A 23,300-nucleotide genomic window follows, 5' to 3' on the forward strand; every position below is an offset into this window, starting at 1 on the left:
CTGCTCTGTTAGGAGGGTGGGCAACCAACGAAGAGGGAGCAGCCAAGGAAGAGAGAGGAGGAAGAAGCAGGGAGAAGAGAGCAAGTGAGTGGACCTTGGATGAGGTGAGATGAGGAGAAGGCAGCAGAGGGACTGGCATGAAGAGTGCGTTGGTATGAGATAGTAAAAGACCTTGTTGCAGCTTGATAGTTTGGAGAGTGCTGTGACAAGTCGCTGCACAGAGTGCCTGATTTTAATCCGTGCCTAAATGGAAGAGCAGTAAGCAAAAGTGATGACTGAGATAAGGCAAGGAGCAACAACAGCTTGACATGTACTGGGAACTGATCTTATGGTTTTCAAGGAGCAGGGATGAGAGGGAGGGAAGAGAAGAAAGAGGAAAAAAAAAAAGTGATGTGAGACCTCTACTAAAAGCATAAGAGACTTCATCCTCATCCCAGTAGATGGGTTTCTTTGCAACCTCTGAGGCTACCAGGCAACACTCATCTGATTGCAACTGTTCAAACCCCACACTTTACCTGTTCTATTTAGTCACTCACACACCCACAGCAAACCTTCCCCAGACTTAACAGGTCTGCATGACTGTGTCTGAGGATAAAATACATCACAGTCTTCATACAGAAAGAGGAGGAAAGAGAGAAGCCATCCCTCTAAAACTACAGTCTCTGAAAATAGAAAAAAATGACACCCCCCCCCAAAAGAAGACAGTTTTCAAACTTGGCAGGCTCTTTAGAACTGTGGAGTCCAATTAACTTCTACATTACAGCCTGTGACTAATTTACTTATTTCGGAAAGAGGAACAAATCTGCTTGGATGGGTACCAGGTGGTTCAGGGCAAAAGAGGTGATCCAAGTGTTATTCTAGGAAATGAAAACAAATGTCCCTCTCAGTGACCCAGCTGGGTCACTGATGAGTTTCCTCAGCTAGGCATGATTTTGTTATAATATGCTTTTTCTGCCATAGTTCTTGAGCCTGAGATAGAAAATATCCTAAAATACATAAGCTGCTGTGAGAATTTTAATATCTCCTTAGTTTTTCCCAGCTAGATATAAACTGTCAAACAAAAAAAAATTAAATTTTAATTAAAATTAAATTAAAAAAAACCCTCATGAAAATAAAAACTCTACCAAAAAACCCCCAACAAATAAATACAGAAAATCTCTTCTTGTAACAGAAGACATGACAGAAATTGTGCTAGAAAATGTGCTTGGGTTCAGGACAGCAAAGGGTTGTAATTCTTGCTATCTTGAAGTGCTCATAAATGAAGGGCAGTGGTGAGTCAGTGTCAAAAAATGCATTTGCTGTTTCCTCTGCGCTTATTAAGTGGTGGGCAATTCAGCAACCCACCTGCGGTGGCTGGCTGACTGATCCTCATTCAAGGTAGATTCTAGTGCAATCCTGTTAAAAAAGCTTGCCCATGGTTGCTGAGTCTGATGGAGTTATTAAAAAAAGATAACTATCAGTCAAGTGAAAGTGATCTCCAGGGTATATTCATTTAGTTATTTAATTGAAATTAAGTGCAAGTATTCGGTCTTAAGACATTAAGGAACACCTGAGCCGGAACTGTGAGAAGATGATTATGCTTAGCTTCTTAATTCAGCTGGATGTCAATTATTATCTGGGGCTTCTGTGGCAAGGCATGGGGAGAAAGTAATGAAAACAAGAACAACTGTGTTTCTTACTCATATCCTGCAAACCCAAACTAGCTTTTTTTTAGTTTTAATTGACATGGGGGTTTGTTATTAACAACTGGAAAAAGAATCTACTTGGTCGCTATAAGATGCAGAAATAAAAAAATGTTTATTTATACCCAATTATAAATATTATTATAGCATGTTCCTGGGAATGAGGACTACAGAGTTCAGCTATCTGCTTCAGACTCCAGAATTAGAATAGAAAGATAAACAGGACATCAAAGCACAGGAAATTCAGCATAAAAACAAGCAAACAAGAACTTTGTTCCTGAGCTTGCTTTAACCCCAATGCTGGCCAAAAAGGATGCCTGATGACTCTGGGAGCAACATAATGGCAGGAACCCGTAGAGTATGTACAATATTTTTACCTAAAAATGTGTAGTGTATGTGTTTGAAACCAAATTGCTATGGTTCCATTCTCTTTCCATTAAAAAATCCTTCTGAAATGCCACTTCAGAAGAGTTGTTCAGGAATATGCAGTTTTGTCAGTTATGAACAAGCTGCTGCTTGTTCGCTCCCCTCCTGCCCCCAGTGGGATGACGGAGAGAACTGGGGGGGGGGGGGGGGGAAAGTAAAATCATGGGTTCATATAAAGACAGTTTAATAGGACAGAAAAGGAAGATGATATAATAATAATAACTATAATAACTATATAATAATAATAATAACTATAATAACTATATAATAATAATAATAACTATAATAAACAAGAACAAGTGGTGCGTAGTGGAATTGCTCACCACCTGACGCCCAGCCAGTTCCCAGTCCCTGGCCATCTTTCCCCGCTCATTTATATACTGAGCATGGTGTCATATGGTATAGAATATCCCCTTAGCTAGTTGGGGTCAGCTGTCCTGGCTGTGTCGTCCCCCAGCCTCCTCACAGGTAGGGTGGGGTGAGAGGCTGAAAAGTCCTTGATTTGGTGTAAATATTGCTTAGCAACAACTGAAACATCGATGAGTTATCAACATTGTTCTCATCTTAAATCCGAAACACAGCACTATACCAGCTACCAGGAAGAAAATTAACTCTTTTTCCAGCTGAAACCAGGACAGCAGTGTCATTCAGTCATTATCCTCTCCCATGGTGGAAAGGATAGCTCACATAGGCTGACACTTGTAAGGGATTTCAGCATGATGTTGCAAAAAATGTTTAGCTGGTGCTGAGATTGTTGGCTGCGTACATACTACTGAGCGAACAAGTACATGCTACATGGTTGAGTAGTGACAGACATACTAGGAAGGAATTAGATAATCTAATGCCAAAGTCAGATAGGTATTCAAAGCAAAAACCTGCCAGTTGGTGTGTCTTCTCTGAGGGTGGAGGGCGCAACAATAACGAGCCTAACTGCAGCCTCCAGAAAAGAAAATTCATTTAAAAAAAGCAAAGGCAGTGGGCTCCACATGCTCCTGGTTCTTGTCATCCTTGTGTTTGCAGGCACCAGGCTTCTCTATGTGGTTGACTTAACACCTATCACACACAAAACAAATAAACAAAAAAAAAAACAAAACAAAAATTGTAGTTTACATTTAGCCTTTAATTCTCTGTATTTTCAACTAGGACGTGAAAGGCAAAAATCTCAGGTCTCGTTTTTCATGTTTTCATGCAACAATGTTAAATGCTTAGGTGGGATTTGACTGTATGCATTTCCAGCATATTTCAGCCTGGTTTATGAATGTGCACACAACACCTTGAAAGGCTAGGTAAGTCCTGAGGAGCCAAACATACAACCATGGGAAATAAAAGAAGTAATTTTATTGTGATCAGCAACCAAAAGTGTTGAAAACTGAACAAAACTCTTTCCTCTAGAAAACAGATATGAAATGTCTTTCAATGTTTAAATGACATTTTGGTGAGACCTGAAATGTCTCCTGGCTGAGATTCAATCTCTTGGATAAGACCCGTGGGTGTGCCCGGTTTGGGATGTATGTCAATGGGGAGGCTTCCAATTGATTTGACAAACGTTTAGGTCAGATTTTCAGCCTTAAATATTGCAAACAAAACACCTGTAAGAGCTCAGCATCTTTTTAATTTGGATGTACTTAATCTAGAGAAGTGAAAAATTAATGGGGAAGAAAAAATATAAATCAGCCTTCAACTAGGTAAAATGCACCTAAAGAGAAAGGGGAGAAAATTACTTCCCAGGGACAGGAGGGACAGGGCAAGTACTAGTGGGCTTGACCAGCAACAGTGAAAACTGAGGACAGACATTGTGAAAAGCATTCAGTGGTGATGCTGGTTTCAATTAGTGAGTCTTGTGAAGCATGAGATTGCCCAGGCATTAGGGAAATGTCTGTTGGGAAGATGCTGGGCTGAGGTGGTGGTGCTGAGGGTGCAGGGGGAAGCCCCAGCTGATGTGCTTTTGGTGCTGTGGATGAGCAGCAGTGCCCTTGGCCGAGGAGGAGGTGGCACAGAGGATGGAGGCAGCAGCAGGCACCTAGCAGCTCTGTGGGAAACAGGCTGCGGAGTTCACGGGGATAAATCCTGCGATGCGGAGTGAGAAGGCGAGCAGGGCTACAGCAGGGATGTCAGGAGCAGGAGGTGTGGGCCACGCGGAGGTAACAAGTGGCAGCAGAGAAAAGAGCTGTGGCAGTTACACTACATGCTTGGGGGACAGGGCACGATGGTTTCTGTGCTCTGTGGCTTTTCAGCTTTGCAAATACGTCTGTCATCAACGCGGAACTAAGGAGTCTCCCAAGGCCTTTCATGTGAGGTTTGGACATTTGTTTTACCTTTGCTGATAGATCTTATTTTATTTTTTTATCCACCCTTTACACTTCAACTCCATGGAAACGCCTTGCTGTAGCCACACACCCGGAGGCGTGCCCAACGCTGGTACAGAGAAGAGGTACCCCACACCTCCTCACAGTGGTGCTTCAAAACACAGCTGTGGGCAGAAAGTTGAGTACCAAAGGGAAAGCTTTCTCTCCAGTAACATGGGGAAACACACCGGCTGTAGCGGACGGTTATTCCTCACTGGCATGTAGGGGAAGTTCCTGCCACCTTTCCTGAAGTCCTCACCTTTGGTGATGCTGTGGGAGGAGCAGCGGATGTGGGACCTGGTTGGATGGGGGAGGATGCTCAGGGACTGGATTAACCATCGGCTGTGGAGGGAAATGCATAGACAGGTCCTTAGAAGTTCCCTAAACAATGTGGGTTATTGTGCTTTTGTGTGTGACATGCAGGAGAAAGTAATGGAAACCAAAAGAAGAGGCATTTCGGAACCAAGAGGCAGCAATCTGGCTCCCTAGGGCAAGGTATTGCCTGTAAATTTGCCTGTACAGAAAGAAAAATAATTAGCTCATTCCTTTTGAAGCCTACGTTAAGGTATTTGGAAATTCCCTGTTCAGTATGTCAGAAGCTGGAACTGAGTCCATCGCTTGGTGAATTTTTAATCCAACAGACTACATTCTTCCACACAGTAAAATGTTTGTATTTTAATCAGAGACATTAATTTGAAAGACAAAATAGAATTATTGCTTTGTAAACATTCCTTCCTTTGATTTTAAATTCCACGGCTCACCTAACAGATTACTTTAGCTTGGAAATCTCTGTATTTTATAAATAAGCACAGATACATTATTGTTTCAATGTGAAAATTAGCATTAAAAGCAATAGTCAAAATAATTAGAATATTGTATAGTCGCAATTCTAGATGCCATGGTAAGATCAATTATTACATTTCCTTTCCAGACATGATCTATTACTTCTCCCCAAATTAACTCTTCCTCCCATTTAATACACCTTGGAAAATTTATTGATACCTCATTCATATTTTCTCTCTAGCTCACAAAATTTTGAGCCATTAGATAAATAGTCTTAGAAGGATGTGAGAATAAAATTGAAGACGAGGAAAACGATAAAATGACTGTATCAAACAATGCATAACATTAACGTTTAAAATATTTCTTCATTGTTTAACAGGTGTTAGGGTTGCAAAGTTATTCTAAAGCACTTTAAGAGGCTAGGACTTGTAGATAAAGGCATCACAGCTTCTTACAAATGGCACGTATGTGACTGCCGCACTGCCGTCAGTGAAGCATTTCGGTAGTTCGTAATACGTGATGTTTGCCCTGTAACCATCATGGATGATGCTGACCTTTGATCTCACATTACCCCATGAGAAAATGGTTTCTTCAGTGCAGGGCTTGCCAGAAATCCGGCAAGAACGAAAACGGCAACGGCCAGGACGGCAGCAGCAGCAACGACGGGTACGAGGGGATTGTCAGCAGCAGTGGGACCCGCCTGGGGAGGAGGCACAGGAGAGTCCAGCCCTGCAAGTGAAGGCAGGAGGGGTTTGATCTTGGTGTATTAAGCATCAGGGCATAAAGAGCTGCTACATTAAAAGGGATGGTTCCCAGACCAGTCAGAAATAAGCTAACTTCTTACAGGTTCATTGCTTTAAACTATTTGAACAGGTTTTATGTTAGCAGGGATGACAACTGAACTAAGCAAATTTCATAAGCAGAAGGCAACTGAGGGAATTAAATGTTTCCCAAGAGAGCTGGGAGTTTGCTCCCCGCTGGCCATCACGTTACACAAGCAGGCTGGAGCTAATTAGGTCAAAGGACTCATAGCACTAAAATGGGTTACATGCTACCTCTCCTTTGGGACCGCCACAGCAATTGTACTTTTTATATGTGCATGTGAAAACAGGGGGGCTGCAAGGTGTTAAAAGAAAAGATTTGTAGACATTTGGGTCAGCCAGACAGTCCCTTCTTTTTTATGGAGAAGTTAGCAAAAGCCAGTTTCAGTGGTGCCAGAAACGCAGAGCTCTGGCTTTCCTTGAAGCCCGAAGTAGTCTTAGAGTAAATACGAGACAAATTTATTTGACTTTACCCATATTCCTGCTCTGAGCACCCCCTTCTCGAAGCCCAAGTGGTCCAACAACCACATTCACTCTTTCCTCAGCAGAACGTGCATCTCTCTTGGATCTGTTCATACAGCCCTGGTAGCAGCGGGAAGCATAGTCCCGGAGCCGGCACACCACCAGCTCGCACTGCAGGTAGACCAGCCTGTGGCGGCTGATGAACTCAAAGGCATTAAATCTGAACCGAGCAAAGTGGCTGTAGGGGGACTGGTAGGTAGCATAGGAAGAATCTCTAGCACATCTGGAAAGAAGTGAAAAAAGGGAATTAACCTTCAGGGATACACACGTGAACATTCCTGCAAAAAGCCAATAGATTAAAACAAAGTTATATCGTAGCCAGGTACTAGGAACACAATGGGATAACAATGCAACTTTGTAGCACAGTATAGACTTCAAAAATATTGACTTAAGTCCTATGAAGCAGCTAGAGCATTGGTGACTTTTTTTTTTTTTTTTTTTCCAAGAGAAGGGGACTGTAAGTGGTGAAGAGAGAAGAACAGACTCTTACTAATGTCTGTGCTTGTACTAGGCATAAAAAAAATGAGTCTAATGCTTGACCTCTTTTTACTGAAATATATAATGCCTGGGACAATAGATTTCTGCTGCCAGTTTTCACTATCTCATCTACCTCACTCCCACTACTTTGAATTTTGCATATAGGACAAGAATGAAGTAAGTGAAATAAAATGTTAGTAAGGTCTAAATGTAATTTCTTATTTTGAGGCTCATACTGTAAAACTAAAAAAACAACAGCCCTTTTTAAGAGTCTGTGGATAATGAGATCGAAACCAATTCAGATTGGCTGTCTTATTTTAACTAAAGGCAGAAAGGGTATTACAGCCAAGCTTCTAATGACTTTATCGATAAAGCTCTTACCCATTCTTGATTATGTCATAGGCCAGAGTGCTAAAATCATGAGGATCAGGTGATGCCACACATGTATCCACAAACACGATCAGATTTGGGTCAGAGCTGTGAAGAGAAGCTTGAAGGTACAAATTTTGGTTCAAGTCAATGTAGTATGGAGAGTCGTGCACTTGCCGCAAGAATGATGAGGAATCATAAAAAGAGATGTTCATGTCATATCTTCCAAACTGATTTTCATTCACATCTACAGTATCTTCAGCAGCATACATTATTTGCATCCATGTGTTGTGTAGCATTTTGCAATTGATATGTAAGTGAATATTCTTTTTCCTCTTGATTATGTACCCAGAAGATGTAACTTTGATCATGTTGGAATAGTTGATTGTATCATTGTTCTCCTGTTTAACATATAATTTAAAATGAGGAACCACATTTTTTTCATGTTCCATGTTCTAAGCTTTGGTAGAGTAATAGACAATTTAAAAATGCAGATTCATCTTAAACTCTTTAAACCAAGAAACTCTGTGTGGGTCTTTTCTGCTCACACATTGTAAATAACCTTACTAGAGTATGTAATTAAACAGCAATCAGTGGAGAAAAACTCTGATAAATCCAAGGCAGAGGAAACTTCGTTGAGCATCTGTACAAAATGCCAATTGTGTTGTATGCAGCCATCCCAAACCTGCACGGCACTTACAAGGCTACGTCTACTTTAAATCAGGCAAAGTTGATATAGCTTCCTTCCACACTTTCCTCCCTAGAAGCTCATTTCTATTAAGCATGGGGATTCTCGAAGGTATGGAAAGCAAAAGCACTAAAACCCTCCAGGTCTCGCTGGTTCACTTCTTCATGCTGTGGACCACAATGGCCCTGTCATGACTCTTTTCAAAGTGAGTCCCGCAATCCAGTGTGCACAACGGTGAGCGTACCTCTCGTATCGTCCCACAGCTGTTGTAGGGAATGTTGAAGATAACCTCGTGTGACGTGACCGTTGGTTTACAGCGGCTGTCATTCAGGGTGACCGTCTGTGCTGAGTAGCCCTGAGCCTGGAGATAGTCTCTGTTAACCACAGCGTGCATGTAGTCTGGCAAGCACAGGAGGGCTGGTAGAAGAAGAAATGACAATGTATTAGTGACTTCAGGAACTTGTTAATTATTAAAGTTTTAATTGTACCATATGTTGGGTTTTTTCTTCATTTAGAAGGCAAGCATCATATTTTAGACACATAATTTCATTTCCCTAACATCTTTAAATATACACAAATATTTATTTTGCAAACAAAAGCAATAAACAGGCTTGTTTATTGGGTAAGAGCTTTCCCAAGTCATTAGAAACAGAAACGCTGTCTGGGAACTTACTAATGTTGTGATTTGATGGAATGGAGGAGTAGTGAGCCTGAAACCCTCGGAAGGTGTATCTAGAATCGCTGTGAAAGTGAATGGTCATCATGTTTGAAGAGGATATGTACGTGAGAAAGGAACCAGAACAAAGTCTCCCAAGAAGCGGGGAAGAGTGTGGAGGCCCATCGTAGACTTCAACATAGTCGTACTGGCATCTGCTGCCTTGCATCCTGGTGAAGAAATAGCAGCACCTTGTCAAATGTGTTTCAGAAACTCTGATGTGACTGCCTAACGTGATAGAATCTTTCAGCACTCAAAGTTTTTACAGCAGAGGTTTTATTTGTTTTGTATGTAGATGTCACAGAAAATGGTGGGTAAAAAGTACTGCAGTAATCCAGATTTTGTTCTGGCTTTCCAACTGCTGGATGTTATTGGAAGTATCTTTAAAATTGGGAAGGTTGCTTGTTTCAAATAAATTTTCAAACTTCTCATATAGCTTTTAACTTTGTTATTTGCCCAGGAAATCAATGTTTTACTTACACAATATCTCTAAATGTGAGCATAACACGGAAATTGTTCTCTACTTGTATTTCCCACATGCAGTCAGCGTTGTTTGGATATCTTCCAGGGAAGAAGGGGCTCTGCAGCACCCCAGAAGAATTTGAGATTGAGCCACCGCAAAAATAAGGTGCTGCAGAAAGAAATGGAAGATAATTCACTTACAGTAACCCCTATAAAATTGAACCCGAGCTGCACACGTCTCATCGGCAGCTGCTGAAAAGCAGATCTCCTGCTGACTGGAGGTGATATTCTGCATGACCCAAATAAAAACAAATATTTGGTTTTGCTTTAGGTTTACTTTTGTGATGGAGTTGGGATTCCCTGTCACATCTATGGTGTCAGACCACCCTCTGCAGGCTGGGCTGGTAACACCTTGACGCTTTCTGATCTGGTGTCTCCTTTCTGCAGTCAAGGAGGTGTCATGGAAGTACCTTACTGAGCAGACAGCATCCCTTTGGTTACTCTGCTGCTTCTCTTTATTCCCCTGAAGACTTTGAAGGATAAATTAGCTGCAAGTCTTCTAGGAAGCTCTGTAATTTTACAGTCTTGAACTAAGCACTCCAGGATGCTGGGCCAAGTCTTAAATATACCTTATTTCTCCTATAAGCACAGCTGCAAAAATCTTTCATGTTCCTGCCAGCATGAATGACATAATTCTTATGTTAAACAGAAAATCCTAAAAGTTTCCTTATAGGAAGGAGAGCACAAGCTCTGAACTTAATTCTTAAAAGATGTGAAACATAAAGGCAATAACACCCCATTTTATTTTCCTGCACAGGGACACCCCCCAGATCAGCACACTCCTCCCTGCCTCAGGTTTTTGGGATTCTCTGGTTATTCCAAGCTTGGGAGCACCAGCTGTACCCAGACACTGCCATTCCTCTGAGCTGACTCGATGGGCCTCTCAGACACCTTCACTTTCATACTATTTCCAGTTGTAAATGGTTTCGCTTTAAATCAAAAATCCGATTTCTAAGGCAAAAATAGCAGGCTGAAGACCATAGCACCTTTAGCAAACAGAAGAGCCAAAAATTACATTTTGCAATACTTGAACACCACACTTCCAATATTGATATATGTTGTTAGAAGTCAGAGGTTTAGAAAAAACTTCCTAAACCTTCACCCAGCTGAAGATCTCAGTGAGAAAATGGCTTGCCCAAAGCCAAAGAGCATAACAACAAAATAAGCATCACTGAAATTCAAGGGGTTATCGTAGCCTGTCTAAGAATTAGCATGCAACTGTAAAGTCATATTGCCACAGAAGCAAAAATCAAATTTAAAAAAGCCCAACAGGGAGACAGACCACAAATAAACAAGGTGAGAAGAGCCAAAGAAGAGCATTACCTGCTGAAGGTGTTGGCGTGGTCATGGCAGCTGTGGGTGTGAGGGAAACAGAGCTGGAGGTGAGATGTGTTGCTCAGGACAAAGGTGCTGGGGCACAGACATGTCCCCACATTGGGGCCATAGGGTACCACAATGGGGAACGCAGTGAAGAGGGGACGGAGATGCAGGGGGCCAGGCACAGAGGGCTGTGAGACCCATGGTATAGCCAGTGGCCTCCGCTATGTCACGGCAAAGGGGAGCAGCAGCCCTGCACCCAGCAGGCACCAGCCAGCAGCTCCCCCTGCTTGCTGTAAGGCTGGGAACAAGCTGGGTGGGCACAAATTACCTGTTGTGTGCGGCCATTCAGCAGGAGGAGTTGCATGAGGGGTTGAATGCACATCTGCAAGGAAGAAGAGGGAGTGAATGAAAGCGCAGCAAATGCAGCAGGCTCGTGGCAATGGGTGGCTATGGCCATGGCAGTGGCTATGCGTATGGAAATGCAAGACTGAGGCATTAATTCAGGGAGAGACTGTGCAGCTCTTTTCTGACATTCCCCATCCAGGCACCACCTGGACATGTCCCCAGTGCTGCCCTGACCTCCCCACATTGCAATCCCAAAATCCTGCTCTTTGCAACCATGCTGAGCCGCTTCAGCTGCGAGCGTGAGGAGCTGGCTGTGCCCTCTGTGAGTGCTTGCAGCACCAGGCAGCAAAGGCCCCCAGGCTCGCCACTCCGCTCTGCCTCTACCCAGGGAGGTAAGCATGGCTGTTCCAAGGGAGGGCACCGAAACCTGCCTGGTGTGATCTGCCGAGAGCCGGTGGCCTCCGCTGCCCACGCACCTGCACAGATGACGCCGGCGTCCTCTACGTGCCCGCAGTTGTGCATGCCCCAGCCGTTGTGCCGGCACATCCCGAGGGAGGTCTCATCCCCGCGGCACTGCACGTCATCCAGGAGGATGCTCCCGGAGCCGAGGCCGAAGTACGCGCTGCCCGGGGCGTTGGTGGGCTGGCCACAGCCCAGCTGCTGGCACACCACCTGGGCATCCCTCAGGTCCCACTCGTCATCGCACACCGTCCCCCAGCTGCCGCCGTAGTACACCTCCACACGGCCCTCGCAGCCGTTCCTGCCACCGGAGAGCCGCAGGCGGGCACCTGGGGTGAGGCATGTGGCACTGGGTCAGTGTCATGGACCCCAGCTCCCTGGCTGCTTCAGGGATTTGGCCACAGTGACCAAGAGCTGGGGTGGGGCAGACCTGAAGGCTCTGGGGGAGCGCAGGGGCTGAGCAAAGACCCCAGGTATTTGGAGGGCAGATTCACCCTGCCCAGGGCCCTGGTGGGGGATACATGGAAGCTTCCTGGGGGTCCTGGGGGCTGCTCAGGGCATGGGGGCATTTTGCGAAAAACATCCTTTGTGCACATAGAGTATGGCTCATCCCCTGAGGGTGACCACTGATGCACCCTGGAAATGTCACGGCAAAGGGGAGCAGCAGCCCTGCACCCAGCAGGCACCAGCCAGCAGCTCCCCCCGCTTGCTGTAAGGCTGGGAACAAGCTGGGTGGGCACAAATTACCTGTTGTGTGTGGCCATTCAGCAGGGGGAGTTGCATGAGGGGTTGAATGCACATCTGCAAGGAAGAAGAGGGAGTGAATGAAAGCGCAGCAAATGCAGCAGGCTCGTGGCAATGGGTGGAAATGGACGTGGTCACGGCAGTGGCTATGGAAATGGCCATGGCAGTGGCCATGGAAAAATAAGGCTGAGGCTTTCATTCAGGGAGAGATAACATGGCCCTATCCTGCCATTCCCCATCCAGGCACCACCTGGACATGTCCTCAGTGCTGCCCCGACCTCCCCACATTGCAATCCCAAAATCCTGCTCTTTGCAACCATGCTGAGCCGCTTCAGCTGCGAGCGTGAGGAGCTGGCTGTGCCCTCTGTGAGTGCTTGCAGCACCAGGCAGCAAAGGCCCCCAGGCTTGCCACTCCGCTCTGCCTCTACCCAGGGAGGTAAGCATGGCTGTTCCAAGGGAGGGCACCGAAACCTGCCTGGTGTGATCTGCCGAGAGCCGGTGGCCTCCGCTGCCCACGCACCTGCACAGATGACGCCGGCGTCCTCTACGTGCCCGCAGTTGTGCATGCCCCAGCCGTTGTGCCGGCACATCCCGAGGGAGGTCTCATCCCCGCGGCACTGCACGTCATCCAGGAGGATGCTCCCGGAGCCGAGGCCGAAGTACGCGCTGCCCGGGGCGTTGGTGGGCTGGCCACAGCCCAGCTGCTGGCACACCACCTGGGCATCCCTCAGGTCCCACTCGTCATCGCACACCGTCCCCCAGCTGCCGCCGTAGTACACCTCCACACGGCCCTCGCAGCCGTTCCTGCCACCGGAGAGCCGCAGGCGGGCACCTGGGGTGAGGCATGTGGCACTGGGTCAGTGTCATGGACCCCAGCTCCCTGGCTGCTTCAGGGATTTGGCCACAGTGACCAAGAGCTGGGGTGGGGCAGACCTGAAGGCTCTGGGGGAGCGCAGGGGCTGAGCAAAGACCCCAGGTATTTGGAGGGCAGATTCACCCTGCCCAGGGCCCTGGTGGGGGATACATGGAAGCTTCCTGGGGGTCCTGGGGGCTGCTCAGGGCATGGGGTCATTTTGCGAAAAACATCCTTTGTGCACATAGAGTATGGCTCATCCCCTGAGGGTGACCACTGATGCACCCTGGAAATGTCACGGCAAAGGGGAGCAGCAGCCCTGCACCCAGCAGGCACCAGCCAGCAGCTCCCCCCGCTTGCTGTAAGGCTGGGAACAAGCTGGGTGGGCACAAATTACCTGTTGTGTGCGGCCATTCAGCAGGGGGAGTTGCATGAGGGGTTGAATGCACATCTGCAAGGAAGAAGAGGGAGTGAATGAAAGCGCAGCAAATGCAGCAGGCTCGTGGCAATGGGTGGCTATGGCCATGGCAGTGGCTATGCGTATGGAAATGCAAGACTGAGGCATTAATTCAGGGAGAGACTGTGCAGCTCTTTTCTGCCATTCCCCATCCAGGCACCACCTGGACATGTCCTCAGTGCTGCCCCGACCTCCCCACATTGCAATCCCAAAATCCTGCTCTTTGCAACCATGCTGAGCCGCTTCAGCTGCGAGCGTGAGGAGCTGGCTGTGCCCTCTGTGAGTGCTTGCAGCACCAGGCAGCAAAGGCCCCCAGGCTCGCCACTCCGCTCTGCCTCTACCCAGGGAGGTAAGCATGGCTGTTCCAAGGGAGGGCACCGAAACCTGCCTGGTGTGATCTGCCGAGAGCCGGTGGCCTCCGCTGCCCACGCACCTGCACAGATGACGCCGGCGTCCTCTACGTGCCCGCAGTTGTGCATGCCCCAGCCGTTGTGCCGGCACATCCCGAGGGAGGTCTCATCCCCGCGGCACTGCACGTCATCCAGGAGGATGCTCCCGGAGCCGAGGCCGAAGTACGCGCTGCCCGGGGCGTTGGTGGGCTGGCCACAGCCCAGCTGCTGGCACACCACCTGGGCATCCCTCAGGTCCCACTCGTCATCGCACACCGTCCCCCAGCTGCCGCCGTAGTACACCTCCACACGGCCCTCGCAGCCGTTCCTGCCACCGGAGAGCCGCAGGCGGGCACCTGGGGTGAGGCATGTGGCACTGGGTCAGTGTCATGGACCCCAGCTCCCTGGCTGCTTCAGGGATTTGGCCACAGTGACCAAGAGCTGGGGTGGGGCAGACCTGAAGGCTCTGGGGGAGCGCAGGGGCTGAGCAAAGACCCCAGGTATTTGGAGGGCAGATTCACCCTGCCCAGGGCCCTGGTGGGGGATACATGGAAGCTTCCTGGGGGTCCTGGGGGCTGCTCAGGGCATGGGGGCATTTTGCGAAAAAACATCCTTTGTGCACATAGAGTATGGCTCATCCCCTGAGGGTGACCACTGATGCACCCTGGAAATGTCACGGCAAAGGGGAGCAGCAGCCCTGCACCCAGCAGGCACCAGCCAGCAGCTCCCCCCGCTTGCTGTAAGGCTGGGAACAAGCTGGGTGGGCACAAATTACCTGTTGTGTGTGGCCATTCAGCAGGGGGAGTTGCATGAGGGGTTGAATGCACATCTGCAAGGAAGAAGAGGGAGTGAATGAAAGCGCAGCAAATGCAGCAGGCTCGTGGCAATGGGTGGAAATGGACGTGGTCACGGCAGTGGCTATGGAAATGGCCATGGCCATGGCCATGGAAAAATAAGGCTGAGGCTTTCATTCAGGGAGAGATAACATGGCCCTATCCTGCCATTCCCCATCCAGGCACCACCTGGACATGTCCTCAGTGCTGCCCCGACCTCCCCACATTGCAATCCCAAAATCCTGCTCTTTGCAACCATGCTGAGCCGCTTCAGCTGCGAGTGTGAGGAGCTGGCTGTGCCCTCTGTGAGTGCTTGCAGCACCAGGCAGCAAAGGCCCCCAGGCTCGCCACTCCGCTCTGCCTCTACCCAGGGAGGTAAGCATGGCTGTTCCAAGGGAGGGCACCGAAACCTGCCTGGTGTGATCTGCCGAGAGCCGGTGGCCTCCGCTGCCCACGCACCTGCACAGATGACGCCGGCGTCCTCTACGTGCCCGCAGTTGTGCATGCCCCAGCCGTTGTGCCGGCACATCCCGAGGGAGGTCTCATCCCCGCGGCACTGCACGTCATCCAGGAGGATGCTCCCGGAGCCGAGGCCGAAGTACGCGCTGCCCGGGGCGTTGGTGGGCTGGCCACAGCCCAGCTGCTGGCACACCACCTGGGCATCCCTCAGGTCCCACTCGTCATCGCACACCGTCCCCCAGTTGCCGCCGTAGTACACCTCCACACGGCCCTCGCAGCCGTTCCTGCCACCGGAGAGCCGCAGGCGGGCACCTGGGGTGAGGCATGTGGCACTGGGTCAGGGTGTCCAGATGGGCTCCTGCAGCAGGGCCTCTGCATGGCTGCTGCAAGGTCAGAGTTGGGTCTGGTGGGCTTGAATTACCTGTTGAATATGGCCAGTCTGTGGTGGGCACTGGAACAACAGATATGAGTAAGAATTTAGTGTAAATGAAAAAAGCAGTCAGCACATCATGCACACGAAATTAGCCTGTGTTCATGGAGCTCCTGTCCTATGGTACTTCACATCATGTGGAGGTCTTTCATTCAGCAGAAATGACTATCGTGAGTTCTCTGTTTCACACAGTCACCTGTTCCTGGGCAGAATTCTATCTTCCTTTACAAAACATTCGGTGCAGCAGCTCTCTCTTTTTCCTGTCCCATCCCAAATCCCAGAACTTGTCTAGGAAATAGCTATGGTACTACCCATGCAGGATCTGGAGGGGCAAAGGTAGAATGAACCTTTGTTGCCATCCCTCCCTGAACAGTTTCCTTCACCAGCAATTCCTACAGAGATCCTGGCCTTAAGCCTCAGCACCCCCAGTTTTCCATCTCTTCTCCATCCTCCCTGTGGACTTCTGTGCCAGGAATGGCCTAACTGGAGTGGCCCAGTGATGGGAGACTCCCTCCAGTGCAATCAGGTCTAGGAAGGGAGATCAGGGGCAATAAGAAGATCAGGGAGTGACAGTGGACAGCGTTACCTGGTGTGCTTCTCTCTGTTGTGGTAGCCATTGTCTCTGTGGTCATCACTGTCTCTGCTAGGGTCGTTGTCTCTGCTAGGAGAGTGGTTGGCACTGTCGTGGTTATGTCTGCTATGGAGGACATCCACACTATGGAAGTCGTTGGTGCTGCGACAGTTGTCTCTGCTAGGGAGGTCATTGCTCCTGTGGTACTTTTCTGCCCCATGGAGGTCATGTCTGATATGGACACTGTAGGCAGTGTTGAGGTCTTTGGTACGGTGGAGGTCAACAGCGCTGTAATTGTCTTTCCTGTGAATATGGAAGAAAAACACGCTGCACATGAGGACCATGCTTGTGCAATAGGCACACCTGTATGTTAGTTACAACCCCAGTTCCTCAAGGATGAAGTGAAATCAGGACAAATTATTCTGATGTGATACTCCATCCTGACTGGGGTCAATGGAGAGAATGGGGGTGGGTAACAGTCAACTGAATTTTTTTCTTGAAAATGGTATTGCCAGATGGTGACAGCAGGGAAAGGTACTGATGGGGCATCTGCTGCCAGCTACAGGACACCACAGCCCAGGCACAGCTGGACGCTGTCCTCTTGCAGGCTCCTGCCACAGAGCCAGGAGCTGTAGGGTTGCTGGCAACAGCAAGGCTTGGACCTATCACCATCTCAACACCCTTCTGCAGAGGCTCAGGTCATCCCCAGGGGCTGCCCGGTCAGTGGTCTTGGGGTGGTGCTTGGTGCAAGGCCAGGAGTGGGGCAGGCCAGCGTCAATCACCTGTTGAATACGGCCAGTCTGTCGTAGGCACCGGAGCTGCAAACGCAAGCAAGAAATAAATGGCACTTAAGAAAACACTGAACACAGCACACAAATGGTAACAGAAATATCACAGAGAGTTTTGCTGTTTTCTTCTAAGGCCAAAGCACTGATGTAGCTAGCATTTTCTTCCAGCATGAATTCAGCTCTTTAGGCTCTTCCTCTTTGAGGAAATGTAGAAAACTGCAATATATATAAAACACCTGAACACCCTGTTGTCATTAGCCATGCCTCAGTTCATGATGATCTGTTGTTAATACAGGAGAAAACAACATACAGATGAACTACCTTTTCTTAAAAAATACGGGGGGAAGCAAAACCTGAAACCCGCAAGGTGACGGAGTACTCAAAATGGACGGATATTTGTGGAGGAAAAGAGTATTAAGGGACCTAAACTTGAAGGAAAATTTGAAACATACAGAAACAACACAAAGTAAGTTGTCAGCTATGACATTTTGGGTTATGACTGTGAAATTATTATTGCTCATAATGAATGCATTAAGGCTTACTGTAAGAATATGGGTTTCAACTAACCCCATTCCTCCCTGATGAACGTTGCCTATCAGACATAGCTTTGCCTCTAATTTCAACTTGTTTTGTTATTTGCTTTCTCACTGCTGGGTGATTAGAAGGAATAAAAGTTTTACACATTGCAATGAACATATCTGATCCTTGGGTTTTTTGATTGCTTCGCATGGAGTGAGCAAGCACAGCTGGTATACTACCCTAGTGAGAAAAACATGAGTCCATGCTGGCTCTGCAGGGTCAGTGGAGTGAAAAGACAGGGTGGTTGGGAGATCAGACCCTGCTTCCTGAGAACAGGTCTTTTCAGAGGGAGTGTGCCCTTCACAGATAGAAAATTCTTCATAATAAAGTAGAAAGAAAGGTTAGACATTTATCTGGTGTATCCGATATCGCTTTCCATCTGAATGTTATCTCAGGAGGAGAATATCTGCATGCCCCCATGCTGGCACATGTATATCGAGTGTAATTTATAGCAAAAGTATTTTGAAAAGAAAAATGCGACAGCACCTGAACAGACAACACCAGCATCTTCATAGTGGTCACAGTTGTGTATCCTCCATCCAGGGTGATTACAGTGCAACAAGGAGACCTCACTTCCATTGCACTTCACATTGTCCAGCAGGATGTCACCCGAGCCTTCCCCAAAGTAAGCGTTGCCTAGAGCTGTAATGGCCTGGCCACATCCCAGCTGCCTGCACACAACCTGGGCATCAGAAATGTCCCAGTAATCATCACAAACTGTCCCCAGCCGTCCTTCGTAATAGACCTCAACGCGACCTTCACATCTGTGCTTTCCGTTCACCAGCTGGAGATGGGTCGCTTTGGGAGACAGGACATCGAGCACAAACACAGTCAGATAAATAAGCTGGAAGTGACCTTAAGAAGTCATCTCTTCTGTCCCGTCACCCCATCGTTCCCAGTAGGTGCTTGCCTAGCCCAATATTAAATGCCTGTAAGGACAGAGGTGATACCCACCTTTCTTCTTCCTCTCTTTCACATCTCAAAATCAGCTGCATGTATTTTATGCAAGGTTTCTACAGAAAATTTAGACAGTAAGATGGGCACCAACCATTTCAGCAAAAAAGGAAATTATTTAATAGTAAGAAAATCATAACAGGAAAGTAAAGAGGAGACAATTAATTTCAGTATCTGAAATCCACGTAAAACTGTATTAAGAAAGTAACTTGACATTTTTTTCATTTTGTTAATAGGAAGAAAACGGCATGTTTTAAGAACATGCCATGTTTATGTATTTCTTTTAGCCATAGTTAAAAGGTTTTATGCTACAAAACAAGGAAATATCACATTTTGCATTGAATCCTAGCAGGACTGAGGATGTACAGCACAGCTTTCCTGCCCTCAACCTGTGTCATCCCAGAAGCACAGGTGTATAGCAGTTCTACATGATGTACAAACTTTCCCAAATTTATTCTCATGGAGCTGCTACAGTGCTGCCATGTAAAAATTGCCAGGCAGATAAATGGCAACTGAAGGACAACAAGCAGTACACTACTTTGCTTAAAATTATGTCAGAATTAGCCAAGTGAATCCTTCAGAAAAACTATGGAGTTTTACAGAAAAACAATAGCCATTCTTTATATTTCTCCCTGCTTTATGCAATTTAACTAGGATTTATCTTATTCCTCTAGAATTTTTAGGAGAATTTTAAGGATCTAGAGTTCACACATCACAACCAAATCATATGGTTTTTAAAAGTAATTTTAGTGGAAGAATTCCACTAAGTGTTCAGCAGAATGGGCAATGGTCTCAAAGAGATTGTAAACATTTCAATAGGAATCCTGCAGCTTTATTTCTTATACGCCAGTAAAATGTTATTAGAGTTTGAAATAAAGAGATACCTGATAACCTGTCATGTATAGATCAGGTTACTGCATTCATTCAGGTAAAGCCCATCTGCTTTCCAGTTTGACTTAGGTTGTTTATACATTCTGCAGTGAACAGTATGAAAATCCTGATTTTAGAGATCCATTTTTAGTGAAGTTTATTGAAGACTTTACCACTAAGTGTGAGCAAATAACTGTTGTAACTTAAGATTTGCAGTATGTACACTTTGAAAATCAAAACATGCACGCTGTGCTTGTTATACATTACATTTCTGCTCAATACATATTTAACTTGTTATTAAACTCTGAATAAGTCCTCCAAAGCAAAACATTCTGTTTGGAGAAGCTCCTCCCAGTTTCTGTACTGAGCATGATGTTCTATGGCATGGAATATCCCTTTGGCCAGTTGGGGTCAGCTGTCCTGGCTCTGGTCCCTCCCGTTTCCTCATGCACCTGCTCACTGGCCGAGCATGGGAAGCTGAAAAGTCCTTGATTTAGAGTAAGCACTGCTTAGCAACAACCAAAACATCAGTGTGTTATCAACGTTATTCTCATGCCAAACTTAAAACACAGTGCTGTGCCCACTACTAGGAAGAAAATTAATTCTATCCCAGCTGAAACCAGGACACACACTCATAGGATTTTTGAGAAGTGAAACAGCAAACCTGGCAAAAAGTCAGAGTGGGATTAAGAAATTAAAGCTGATCTAAACCAGTTTCATTTGTTCTCATTCAGGGTCTGTCACCACTGTGAGAGCATAGCCATCCGCTGGGCTGGTAATTAGATAGGTTGCATCTTGCCTCACACTTCAAAGGTGTCAAAAAGACAAAAGCCAGTGATTGTACAAATACAACACTTACTCTGACCCAGGAGAGAGAGGCAGAGTTCTGGGGAATGAAGCCAAGAGCAGGGAGAACTAGAATAGCCAGAGTGAGATGGCTTATCACCAGGCAAGTAGAGGAAAGATAAAGAAAACTGGGTGAGGTAGATGATGGCAAGATAAATTATCGTAATCATGATTATAACCCTTTGCAGTTATTCTAGGATATACATAGAACTATTTAGCTCAAAGTCACCCAAGTCTCTTAAGAGATAGAAACTAGTCATCTAAGGAAAAAGTCCATGACCATTAAAAAGTTGAACTAAAGGCACTTAATGCATTTCAATATTTTTAGATGCCCCTCATTTATCTACAGTGCTAGATTATGAAAAGTAACTTCTTGCTATATTTTTTTAAAATTTTACATGAGATCAAGAAGAATCAAATAATACAAGCAATATTAAATATATAGCAAATGTATGCACACATATATTCTTGAATAAATACACATTTTCTAAAAATTCTTCCCTAATTCTTACATCAGATTTCTGGAACTGGAAGAATAACTCTTCATAACGTACAGACACAATTCTTGCAATGATATAAGGCACTAAGACAAGTACAACCCTGTGGCAGCAAAATGAACTCCACTAAATGGTTTAAATCCTTCTTACCGTTCAGTACGACGGTTAGTTCATAATTTTAGCAGAACAAAAGCGTGCTAGCCCTTTCACCCAATTTCCCCGTTAATCTTTTGCCCAAACCAATACCAGCATGAATGTGGTTTCTATTCATGGAATCAACAGAGAGGACATCAAGCAGTCTTTATATTTATTTTATGCATCCTGGAACAAGTCTAAGTGCTTTACCTGATTTGGCCTCCAGAACTGCTGGCCCCAGCAAGAGGAGCCATGTCAAAATCATAGTGGTACCCAGCTCATCAAGGTTGTTGACAGAAAGGACCGTCAGAATATATAGTCTCTATTTCTGAAGGGGAGTGGCTCTGTAGGTTTCTTTTTCTACAGGAGAACAATAAAACAACCACAGTCCTGTGATCTGAAACAAACATATGTTTGATTTGCTGTTTAAGTTTTTAGAACTTCCTGGATTTTGCAGAAAGATAATAGATCAAGAGTAACATTTTCCACTGCCTGGGAGGAAATATTTATGCTACCATGGGTTTCACAATCATTTCATTGTACAAAGAAATGGAGCTCCTATCCAAAGATACCTTTCAATTCCGGCTGATGAATCTCACTATTTTTCTTATACGAAGAGATTCCTTGGCAGGTCTGGGGAAGGTAGTGGAATCTTGAAACTTAGACTGACTCTCCAGCAAAGGAATAAAAAAGTTTCATAACTGGATGCCAACTAGTGTGACAAGTCTCTCTGAGGAGCTGTGAATGTCTTAAAGCTTCAGCATATTTTAAATAAAATAAGACCTGGTGGCCCTGTTTAAGTATGACTGGGTGGTCTCAGAAAAGCCTTGCAGTTGAAGTCAACACCTCCAGCCCCAATATGATCCCACTCCTTTTTGGCACTTTTAAGTTCAAGTCAAAACACAGTTCACTGAGAGACTTAGATTGCAAGAAAGTGTCAAGAGAAGCAGGGTCAACCAATAACTTTTCATGAAAACTGCAGAAAAATCAATGGATTTTATGCATATTTAAGTAAATCACAAAGGTTGCAACTTAACTTTATTCTAAAATTTCTTTTGATCCTCTGCACCATCAGATAGCTGGAGGGGGGAGGTTCAGATTTCTATTAAGAATCTTTCTAAATATATTCCTTGTTTAATTGTGCATAATGACTATTACAGCTGTATCATTCTTTAACAAATGAAACCAAAACCTTTCCACAACATGAAATAATGCTTAATTCTCATTCATCATTTTCTTGCCAGAGTGGTTACTTTTCGTTATTTCTGTGTTTTAACCATTTAATGAGAAAAAGCTGGCAACCATTCTAACATTGAAGAGACAGAATATTGCTCTTCATCTGATTCCTACCTCTAAGAAGCCATCGTGTCTTGGATGGCATTATCAGGAGTTAAAATTTGTGGCACAATTGTTGCTGTATATGGATTTATTGTCTCCAGAGGCAGTCATCAAGGGTAAAGACTAAAGTCCAGGAGCCCAAGAGAAAAAGAGAATGACTTAGAAGGTCTGTCCACAGAGGCCAGCATTATTGGAAGGGAAGAAGGAAGTGCAAAACACAAGATGCCAAAGATCATGTTGGAAGCCTTGAAAGTGAATGCTGAGAAGGGTAAATATGTTTCTTCTTTATACAAACAACTGCATTCACACACGAATGAGGAAATGTATACAACACCTGGTATTCACTCTTCATATTCTTCTGGTTTTGACAACTTGGCAAGAAGCAGAAAAAAATCAGTATATTTGACTGACCAGTCAAACACGGCAATCAATGAAGCAAGAGTAAGTGGTGGATAGCAATTCTTCTCCAAACTCTTGTAATAATTGAAAAAGGTGGGGAGGAAGGGGAACGTGAAAGTGATTTCCGGGTGGTTCAAGTGAAAAACCACACAAGTCAAACTGTCCAAGTAAGTGAATAACGCTGACTGATTAATTATTCACTCCTTTCTTCACTAATTAATTCTTTATTACAGACTTCAAAGACCTAGGTGTTTCTAGTGATCTTGATTATCAGACAATCTCTGCACAGCAGGACTAGAGAAAGGTTGTGCTCCAATTAATTTGAATTAATTAATTAATGCAAATACCATACAGGACATGTCATCCTACCCATTGGCTAGGTAAGTCTTTTGCAGTAACACGTTTTTGTTCTCTAGGGTCTCTTCTGGCAACTTGAAGTGTTTCTCAGCACATTGCTCTGTGAAAGAAGCTCCACCAAACTTTTAAAACACTTTCTCTTCTGCTGACTATTGTTAGGAGACTTCTCCAGACATACTGGCTTTTGTGACATCCAACCAAAACCATTGAAAGGACAAAGAAGATTAATCAGCTTTTAGCCATGACTACAAGAAACTACCTACATAGGAATAAAGGTATCCAAGACTTCTTCACAAAGGCGTGATAGTTTGAATCCATGCATTATGG

The 23,300-nt window shown here is 45.7% G+C and overlaps 1 protein-coding gene across 1 annotated transcript in view; it reads right to left on the reverse strand.

Moving 5' to 3' along the window:
- Positions 1 to 5,113: 5,113 nt before the first annotated feature.
- The window catches only part of DMBT1 (deleted in malignant brain tumors 1), a 36,398-nt gene continuing 18,211 nt past the window's right edge, over positions 5,114 to 23,300 (reverse strand). The window contains exons 14-27 of the mRNA XM_037400065.1: positions 18,064 to 18,375; positions 16,226 to 16,513; positions 15,210 to 15,521; positions 14,693 to 14,746; positions 13,962 to 14,273; positions 13,469 to 13,522; positions 12,735 to 13,050; positions 11,492 to 11,823; positions 9,309 to 9,486; positions 8,787 to 8,998; positions 8,358 to 8,530; positions 7,438 to 7,826; positions 6,531 to 6,802; positions 5,114 to 5,965 (exon numbers count right to left, since the gene is read on the reverse strand). Coding sequence (XP_037255962.1) covers positions 5,799 to 5,965; positions 6,531 to 6,802; positions 7,438 to 7,826; positions 8,358 to 8,530; positions 8,787 to 8,998; positions 9,309 to 9,486; positions 11,492 to 11,823; positions 12,735 to 13,050; positions 13,469 to 13,522; positions 13,962 to 14,273; positions 14,693 to 14,746; positions 15,210 to 15,521; positions 16,226 to 16,513; positions 18,064 to 18,375 — 3,371 coding nt within the window. The 3' untranslated portion in view covers positions 5,114 to 5,798. The remainder of the gene's footprint in view (positions 5,966 to 6,530; positions 6,803 to 7,437; positions 7,827 to 8,357; positions 8,531 to 8,786; positions 8,999 to 9,308; positions 9,487 to 11,491; positions 11,824 to 12,734; positions 13,051 to 13,468; positions 13,523 to 13,961; positions 14,274 to 14,692; positions 14,747 to 15,209; positions 15,522 to 16,225; positions 16,514 to 18,063; positions 18,376 to 23,300) is intronic.

The sequence above is a fragment of the Falco rusticolus genome, chromosome 9, assembly GCF_015220075.1.
Source record: "Falco rusticolus isolate bFalRus1 chromosome 9, bFalRus1.pri, whole genome shotgun sequence".
In the NCBI taxonomy this organism is placed as follows: Eukaryota; Metazoa; Chordata; class Aves; order Falconiformes; family Falconidae; genus Falco; species Falco rusticolus.